General features: G+C 53.1%; 1 protein-coding gene across 1 annotated transcript; it reads left to right on the top strand.

The window, feature by feature from the left end:
* Positions 1-775: 775 nt before the first annotated feature.
* Positions 776-5,097, top strand: C1QL2 (complement C1q like 2). The gene is made up of 2 exons (XM_007524755.3): positions 776-2,178; positions 2,747-5,097. Exons 1-2 carry the CDS (start codon positions 1,495-1,497, stop codon positions 2,924-2,926), a joined length of 864 nt encoding a protein of 287 aa, XP_007524817.1. The 5' UTR covers positions 776-1,494; the 3' UTR covers positions 2,927-5,097.
* Positions 5,098-9,599: the final 4,502 nt, after the last annotated feature.

The following is a 9,599-nucleotide window of genomic DNA, read 5'->3' on the forward strand; positions in this document are numbered from 1 at the left end:
CTTGGCTGAGCAACTTGTGGTATATATACACAACGGAATACTACTCAGCTATTAAAAATGGTGATTTCACCGTTTTCGGCCCATCTTGGATGGAGCTTGAAGAAATCATGTTAAGTGAAATAAGTCAGAAACAGAAGGATGAATATGGGATTATCTCACTCACAGGCAGAAACTGAAAAACAAGATCAGAAGAGAAAACATAAGTAGAACCTGAACTGGAGTTGGTGTATTGCACCAAAGTAAAGGACTCTGGGGTGGGTGAGGGGGAGAGTACAGGTCCTGGAAAAGGATGACAGAGGACCTAGTGGGGTTGTATGATTGTGTGGAAAACTGAGAAATGTTATGCATGTACAAACTATTGTATTTACTGGTGACTGTAAAACATTAACCCCCCAGTAAAGAAATTTTTAAAAAAGAGCCACTCGAATCATTAGTAGGGTGGTCTTCTAAGTCTATTTAACTATGTGGGCCCCCCAGGCTAGGCGTGTGACTTTCCAGAAGCCAGATGTGTACCACTCTGTAGAAGTAACTCGATTGGACTTACAGAAAATCTTTGAGTGTAAGGCAGTCTGGCGCCAATTGACTTGGTTGCTTAAGACCTGGTGCTGTTTAAGGAGTAGGTGAGCCCCTAAGGAACCAGGGCGAGTGTGTATATGTAGACGGTGGGTGGGTGGGGGGTGGTCAGGACTTGGGGCACCTTGGTGGCCTGGAGTGCCTGCCTGCGAGCATTACATGCGCACGAGGGATTTGTATGCGTTTCCAGGGGTCTGTGGGACTGCGCCTGCCAGGGGGTGCGGCTGAGTTCCTCGACCCTGGGATTGTGCCCGCTGCGCCCACTTGTGGCTCCGGGGAGCTGCCAGGAAGAACTGCGCCTCGGCCGCCTGGGCCCAGGACAAGGCCCCCCGGATAGGCTAGGAGGACCGAGGGCTGATGGCATGAGGGCGCAGCCTCCCGAGCGGTGGCAGCGCGTGCCGCCTCGCCGCCCCCTCCGCCCAGCCCCGGGCGCCTGACGTCAGGGTGGCGGGTCCCCCCTCCGCTCGGGAGCCAGCTGGGGAGCCGCGGGAGCGCAAAGCAGCGCGCGTCTCGGAGCCGGGTGCCCGGGCGCGGAGCCCCGCGGGGAGGGAGGTGCTTCATCCGCACCCCGAAGCCCAAGCTGCCGCCTCCCGGAGTCGCGGGGTGCGGGCTTCCTTCTGCCGCGCCCCCGCCATGCGCGCCGGGCCCCGCAGCTCTGCCGGGCAGCTCCCGCGCACTGGACTCCGGCGGCCCGGCCGGGGTGCCTCTCGCTGACGTCGCCGGGCCGCGGGGCACAGGGTGGCCACGTCGGGGGTGCGGTCTGGACCCGCGGAGCCGGCCCCCGAGCGCGGGGAGCGGGGCCGCCCGCGCCGCCCCACCATTACCTCCTCGGGCGGCAAGGAGGAGCTGGTGGCGGCCGCCTCCCGGCTGTGGCAGCGGCGGCGCCGGGCCTGCCTGGGGGCCGTCGGCGTGCTCCTGGCCATGGCGCTGGGGCTGCTCATCGCCGTGCCGCTGCTGCTGCAGGCGGCGCCCCCTGGGGCCGCGCACTACGAGATGATGGGCACCTGCCGCATGATCTGCGACCCCTACAGCACTGCGCCCGGAGGGGGGCCCGCGGGCGCCAAAGCCCCGCCGCCCGGCCCCAGCACCGCCGCCCTGGAGGTCATGCAGGACCTGAGCGCCAACCCTCCGCCCCCTTTCATCCAGGGACCCAAGGGCGACCCCGGGAGAGCCGGCAAGCCGGGCCCCCGTGGCCCTCCAGGAGAGCCGGGCCCCCCTGGACCCAGGGGCCCCCCGGGAGAGAAGGGCGACTCTGGGCGCCCGGGGCTGCCTGGGCTGCAGCTGGCGGCTGGCGCGCCGGGCGGGGTCGGGCTGGGCGGCGGCGGCACCGGGGGCGGCGGCGACTCAGAGGGCGAAGTGACCGGCGCTCTGAGCGCCGCCTTCGGCGGCCCCAAGATCGCCTTCTACGTGGGTCTCAAGAGCCCCCACGAGGGCTACGAGGTGCTTAAGTTCGACGACGTGGTCACCAACCTCGGCAACCACTACGACCCCTCCACTGGCAAGTTCAGCTGCCAGGTACGCGGCATCTACTTTTTCACCTACCACATCCTCATGCGCGGCGGGGACGGCACCAGTATGTGGGCAGACCTCTGCAAGAACGGCCAGGTCAGTGCCCCCTGCCCTCGCCCCCGCTCCTCGTCCCCGGCCTTGCCGACCCTCGCCTGTCCTCGTCTCCATTCCGCGCCCGAGAGTCCAGCGACTCCGGGACCAGGGAGGGTGCGCTCCACGACGCTCCGCTTCCCACGGCTCTGGGGTCCTCTTCAGTGTGGGCGCGGAGCTGCTGAGACCCAGCTATCCAATGTGCGAGCCCCGACTCTGGCCACTCGCCGGCCGGTCTGCGGTTTCGGAAATTTCACTTTAGTTTCCCTGCGTCCCCAGGTCCCGTGCGCTCCAGTCGCCCCCCTTTGTCGTTCTCCTTTCCCCGGGCCCGGCCCCGGGTCCCCGCCCTTCCCCCTCTGCGTTGGAGTCCCTGAGCCACCATATCACCTATTCGCCCGCGGTGGAGAGGAGGAGATGGTCCAGCAGTTGCTAAGTTGGGGAGTTTTCGCAGGGAGCTTGGGTGGGAGCTTGGACGTGCGAGGTAAGGGAGGAAGACCCGCCCTGCGGCGCAACAGGTGGGGTTGGGCAGGGACCACCACCCGCACAAGTGCCTTGACCCCCCTATCCCTTTCAGGTCAGGGCCAGCGCCATCGCGCAGGATGCAGACCAGAACTACGACTATGCTAGCAACAGCGTGGTGCTGCACCTGGATTCAGGCGACGAGGTGTACGTGAAGCTGGACGGCGGCAAGGCTCACGGGGGCAACAACAACAAGTACAGCACATTCTCGGGCTTTCTCCTGTACCCGGATTAGCGCTGCAGCCTTGGGGGGCGGGGGCGCCAGGCGGGGCGCGCTGTTCCTTGACAGTGACCACACTTGCTTCAAGATCCTTCCTGACATCTTTGGACAAGACACCTCCCTGCTGTCCACTTTACCAGTCTCTCCTGGCCTCTTAGCCTGGCCTGGTCTGGCCTGGGCTGTGCTCCAGTCCCTGCCCCTCAGCCCTCAAAGGCAGAGGGGGCGTTTAAGGAGCCTGCTGAGGTCGAATCTGCGAATCTGCTCCCAGGAGGCTGGATTTTGCCAACCTGGTTAGGTTGGAGAGGCCTGGCGGGACACCTGCCCTCTTCAGTCCCCTTCCTTCTCCTCCTCCTCTTTTTCCTCCTCCTCTGAGGTTTCTGAGACCCAGGAAACCAACCCTAGGTCAGCGAGGTAGGCAAGAATGAGCACGGCTTCCCTAGGACGACGTCCTTCTTTGTGATCCCCAAAAAACATGTGCAAAGGTCCCCTTCCATCTGCAAAAGCCTGCCCACCCCTGGCAGAACTCCAGCCAAGGACTCAGACCCACCGCTAGGCATTAAATCATGTTTCTGAGCTTTGGACTCAGACGTCTCTCTCCCCTGGGCCAGTGTTACCCCCCACCCTCCCCCCACACACATCAGGCCTCCATACTCAGATCCTGGCACAAAGACCCTAAGTGGACACTGGGTAGCCCCCTATGTGTCCTGCTTGCCAGTCTCTGCCTGGTCCCTGCCACTTGGAGTGGGTTCAAAGATGTGGGGAGATGGAGTAGTAATACCATTCTCTACTCTGTGTGTGTGTGTTTGTGTTTGTGTGTGTTGTAGGGGTTTTTTATTGGGCTGTAGCCCAGAGCTGGAGGGACCCAGCAGCAAGTGGTAGTGGTGTGTGTGTGGGAGCAGTTAGAAACATACAGGCAATGACTAGTTGGTTCTACAGACTCCAGTTTGGTGGGTGAAGAGCAGCGATGGAATGGGTTTGTTTGGGGAGAAAGGGAAAGAGGAAGCACTTCTGCTAGATGGAAGGCATGAGTGAGGCATAGGCCAGCCAGTAACCCACCCCTGAGATGCTCATCCATAAAATGAAGTGTGGAAGTTGTCCCCCACCCACAAACAGCCAATCAGCACAGGCCTGTTACTCACACAGGTGCTGGCTACAGCCACATTTCCCAAAGAGTTGGTGAGCCAGTGTCATTCTGTAGATCACCTGGCTCCTTGAGTTCACTCCTGAACCCTGTGGTAAGTGAGGTAGACATTAGCCCTCACTTTGGGGGTGTCACTTCTTGGTCTTGGGGCCTTCCCTTCTCCCCCCTTTACATATTGGTGTGTGGCACTTGTTCTGAACCCCAGTGTGTTTGTTGGGGTTCCCTTCCCTGCTCCACACATATAGGCTAGGGAGACAGAACATGTGGCTTTGATGTCTTTGTTTTTGTGTTTTGTTTTCAGGTCAATGGCTTCTAGAAACAGTTATCAATATATTTTTTAAAAAGTTAATCACCCATTAGTACTGAGCTCATTTTGCCAGTTGTCTGAAGACAAGTATGAGTGTGTACCATAGGGGTTGCATGTCTGTGTAAAGCTACACACACACACACACACACACACACACACACACACACACACACACAACATGTGGATCAATGGATGCTCTCTCTTCATCTTTAACCGATAGCACAGGTGTGCACACATATGTTTACTGGTCCCTGTCAGTGTGCTCAGTGCCATGCTCGTAGCTGCGTGTCTGCTCCCAAATTGTGTTCACCTTCAGTACCTGGAGGATTCTGAAAGCTGTGATTCCTGTTTAAAGACAATTATACCCCCTGCCTGGAGTCCCATGGCTGTGGCTGTTGCTATCCCCTTTTATGCTCTCATTTCATTTGAATAATGTCTTATTGCCATTCACTTCAGTATGAGCAAGGATTGAGTCGAGGAATAAAGTACTCCAAGAGAGCCAGGGGGAGAACATACAGACCTGCACTCCCCATGCAGACCCAACGGGACCCCAGTTCCTTAGCCTACCACACCCCTGCTGACTGTGGAGCCCACACCCAGCTGAGCCCTGGAGCTGGGGCAGGCAGAGTCTTGCCCTCCACCCCCACTCCATCTACAGTTGCATACATATCAATTTCTGATGCCTTGTTGATTGTATCATCCAGAAATGCGATTAAAACCAAACGTCTGAGACCCAAATGAAGTCTAATTGCTATGGATCTGCAATCCCCAGTGGGCCCCTAATCCTTTTTGACTTATTCCTCCCCTTCCTCCGATGAGATGGAGCTTAGACACAAAGCCCTCGGTTTAAATTTCAAAAATTAAAATTGACATGCAGCGGTGGCTTTCCTGGGAGCGGGAAGAATTTCTAAGGAGATGCCCGAGCCTAGCTTTATCCTCTCCATTAAGAAGCAATTTGAACTTCTAACAAAACCCTCACTCGCTCCCTTTGGTGGAAGGGCAGTTGAAATGCCTTGCCCGGGCATGGCTGTTCACAATACTTGGACAAATTTGAATCTGAGATTCCTCCATCTGTATTCCCCGGTGCAGTGGGGTTCTTGCAATTCTAATGCGGGGCTGCTGGGAGGTGCTGCCAGAGGTCTCAGCTGCTAAGAGGGTGACAGATTGACAAGGCAGCAGGGAGCGGGGCAGGGCCAGCTGGGGAGCAAACTTTGAGCAGTCTGCATGCTCCCCCACCCCAGACAGGCCTCTGGGGCTCACTGAAGTCCTGGCCCCCAGGGTCTCTCTAGAGAACTCCTTGAGGAGATGGTGGCTACCAGACCACCCACCTATTCTTAGTGTAGGCTTAGCATACTGGCTTCTCCCAGGGTATTGGGGCCTCTTGTCAATGCAGGAAATCAGGGCTCAGAGAAACCTGGTGGACACACTTATTATTGCTGTTATTATTATTATTATTATTTGGGTTTCACTCCTTTTTCAATATTGCTTATTTATTACTGGACAGAGATACAGAGAAACTAAGAGAGGAGGGGGAAATAGAGAGGGAGAGAGACAGAGAGATAGAGAAACACCTGGAGCCCTGCTTTACCACTTGTGAAGCTTTCCTTCTGCAGGTGGGAACCAGGGGTTTGAACCCACATCCTTGAGCACTATAATGTGTGCTTTTAACCAGATGAGCTACTGCCTGGCCTCTTTCACTCTTTTTGTCAGACAGAAGTAGATATAAGCAAGGAAAAAGAGGGAGAGAGGGAAGGATACCACAGCACCAAAACTTTCCACAGTGCAGTGAGTGTCAGGCTAGACCCTGGATTGTTTGTGGGGCACTATCCCAGTGAGCTCGTATATCACCCACCATGCATGATTCTTTTAAGAGGCAGAACTAGGCCCTGTACTCAGGCCTCTAGGCAGTGCCCAACTGCACAGGTGGGACACATCCAACTTCCAGAGTGCCCAGGCTTGCTTGCTTTCTCTTTTCTCTTCTTTCTTTCTCTTTCTTTCTTTCTTTCTTTCTTTCTTTCTTTCTTTCTTTCTTTCTTTCTTTCTTTCTTTCTTTCTTTTTTTTTGTCACTAGTGCTATTGCTGGGGCTTGGTGCCTGCATGGTGACTCCATACCTCCCAACAGGTTCCTTTTTTTTTTTTCCATTTAATCTTTCCTTTTAGAGGGTGACACACAGAAAGATAAGAGAGGGAGCAAGAGGAGGATAAAGAGACAGAGAAAAGGAGACATTCCCAGGTCTTTGAGAGGAGAGTGAATAGGTGGGCCACCTGTTCCTCCTTCTGTGGGAACCCCCACTCCTTTCTCTGACACAAGAGGTCTTAGAACTCTCTAGAGGGTCAGAAGAGAAGAAACAGCCCCATCTCTTTGGTCCAGGGCCCCAGAGAATATCCTGGATAGAGGTCCCCACTTTAGGCCCTAAAATCCTGGCTTGGGGGTTAATGGAACTGTTAGGCTGCAAACTCCAAATATGCCATGTGGATCTGCCTGTGTCTAGCAGTAAGCCCTGTTCCTCACCTTTTTAGAACAGGGCCCACTTACTTTTCCTGAGAACAGCCTTGCCTTCTGACTCCTGCTGGTGGGCAGGACAGTATGCAGAGTCAGAGGGCTTTGTGAAGTGAGCTTGGAATGAGCTGGCTGGCGGAAGGTCGGCTCTTTATTCCCGCACACATTGTTGGGACTAATTACCTTCAAGACCTCCTGAGCCCACAAGATACACACCTGGTCCTGGAAATTCATAGAGCAGTTATACTTCCTGCTACATTTCCCTCCTATCTGCATGAGCAGGTGTCTTTTTGGGCACCCAAGACAAAATATTCAGGTTCTTTTTTCTGTATGAAGCTTAGAAAATAATACCAAGAGGGTCCGTTTCATACAGATCAAATGCCACTGCTGGATCATACAGCTCAACTGGATGGGTTTTGAATTCTCATGCCCAATATCTATATGTGACTCATGAATAATTTATGTGCACTATTAATCCATACTGAATTTTTTCTTTTCTTTTTCTTCTTTAAATATTGCCACTAGTGTTATCACTGGGGCTCAGTGCCAGCACTATGAATCCACTGCTCCCAATAAGCTTTTTTTTCCTTTTCATTTTTTTCTTCCTATTTTATTTTGATAGGTCAGAGAGAAATTGAGAGGGGAGGAAGAGATAGAGAGGGAGAGGGAAGAAGAGATACCTGAAGACTTGCTTCACTGCCCATGAAGCATCTTCCCTGCAGGTGGGGTGTGGAGGCTCTAGCCCGAGGCCTGGCTCCTGGTTAACATGTGGGCTCAACCTTTTGTGCTATCACCTGGCCTACCATTTTTTTTTCTATTTGTATTCCTTAATGCTACACACATTCAGATAGTATATATACATATGTAATATATAACATATATGGTATATAATAATATATATGGTATAGTATTGCTTCTGGCTAGCCAAGAATAAAGACAAGTCTCCCCTCAATGGAACAGAGACTGACAAGCATTAACCCCCGGAATTCCCTTCGACTAGAATTTTCCAGAATGTTCTCTAAGGTGTTGAAGGTGAGTGTGTGCATGGTAATTCTTTGTATTCACAGTGCAAATTCATACTTTAGGATTCAGTAGTGCTAGATTTTTATCTGCTTTATATCAATCAAGGAATAAAACCAATGTTTCAGTGAGTCCTTCTTATGTTAGACTTTGGAACTCTGATGTTGGCAGTGAGCCAGCTCGTGGAATCAGGATGGATGAGGTGGGGGGAGTGGCCTTGAGTGAGCGTGGAGGTGAAAATGAAGAATTTTGGAGGCATCGGCCATGCAGTTCCCTCTTCTTGTGCCCTGTCCTGGCTCCCAGCTCTTCAGGGTTGAGTAGGCATGTTGCGTCCAGTAGCCCCTCCCCCATCCTAACCCAGGTCCCCATGGCTGCTGCTCCTTCCTGTCCCCGAAGGTTCACAGGGTCCTGCTCTTCTCTGTTGTGATGCTTACTGTAATTATAGCTTTAGTTTCTGTCTTCTCCTTGGGCTATTGGTTTTGGACTCAGCATCTGTGTGAGTCAACACGAGATGCAACTATCCCCCCTCTTTTTAAATGGTACCTGGTATATAGCAGATGCCCAACAAATGCCTGTGCAATGGAAGATGGGAGGGTGGGGGGAGCCTATCCTTCAATCAACTGCAGCAGATTCCAAGGCTGTAAATTGTGGAAGGATTTCTATCAGGGTATCTGGGGGCCCAGAAAATCTTCCCAGCAAATGCGGTCTCCTCACTAGGGGGTCCCTGCATTTTCCTGGACTTGAGTCTGTAAGGCTTGGGTCAGTGCAGGAGGCAGAGCCCACCAGAAAGTCTGCTGACTTTCAGTGCCTCATCAGACCACTAGGAATGAGCATAGCCTATCAGCTGACACGCAGATATGTCTACTGCCTACTTTGGCTTCTGGGCTGACTTAGAAGTCCCCTTCAGGGTTACCAGGAAGCCCCTCAGCTTTCTGGGGCTGCTTGGGCAGTAGCTTCACTTCTAGAAGGGTCCTGAATTGGTTTTATTGCTATCAGGATTCCTTCATGATTTCACCAAATGAAAAACACCCTTTGACAAAATGTTGTGGGAATATGTAGTCTCAAAAATGTAAACCACACAGAGACATATAAAGCAGAAAGCATGGGGCTAGGTGGTAGTACACCTGGTTGAGTGCACATGTTACAATGCATAAGAATGTGGGTTCAAGCTCCCTGTCCTCACTTGTGGGGGAGAGCTTTGCAAGTGGTGAAGCAGGGCTACAGGTCTGTCTCTCTTCCCCTCCCCCTCCCCTCTGGATTTCTGACTGTCTCTATCCAATAAATAAAGATAATAAAAAATAATAAAGCAGAAAGCAAGAATTCCCTCTCTCCTTATGCAGTCTCTTTCCCAGAGATAATTGTCATTGAGAGATCTTTTAGGCTACTGAAATGCATATGTTTGTGGATTTGCTTAGGGAGAAGATGAAACACTAACCCTGTTCTGCCTCCCCCCATGATGGCTCCTTCTGAGAAACTCTCAGGGTCAGTTTGTATAAATCCCTGCCAAACTCCCAAATTATACTTTTCTTTTAAATGTTTATTTTATATGTATTTATTTTGACAGGACAGAGAGAAACGATGAGGGAAGGGTGGGATAGAGAGAGAGAAAGAAAGCAAGACACCTGCAGCAATACTTCATGGGTCATAAAGGTTCCCCTCTGCAAGTGGGGAGCAGGGGCTTGAACTTGGTTCCTTGCACATGGCCCAGCTCTCTGCCTCC

Source organism: Erinaceus europaeus, chromosome 18, assembly GCF_950295315.1.
Source record: "Erinaceus europaeus chromosome 18, mEriEur2.1, whole genome shotgun sequence".
In the NCBI taxonomy this organism is placed as follows: domain Eukaryota; kingdom Metazoa; phylum Chordata; class Mammalia; order Eulipotyphla; family Erinaceidae; genus Erinaceus; species Erinaceus europaeus.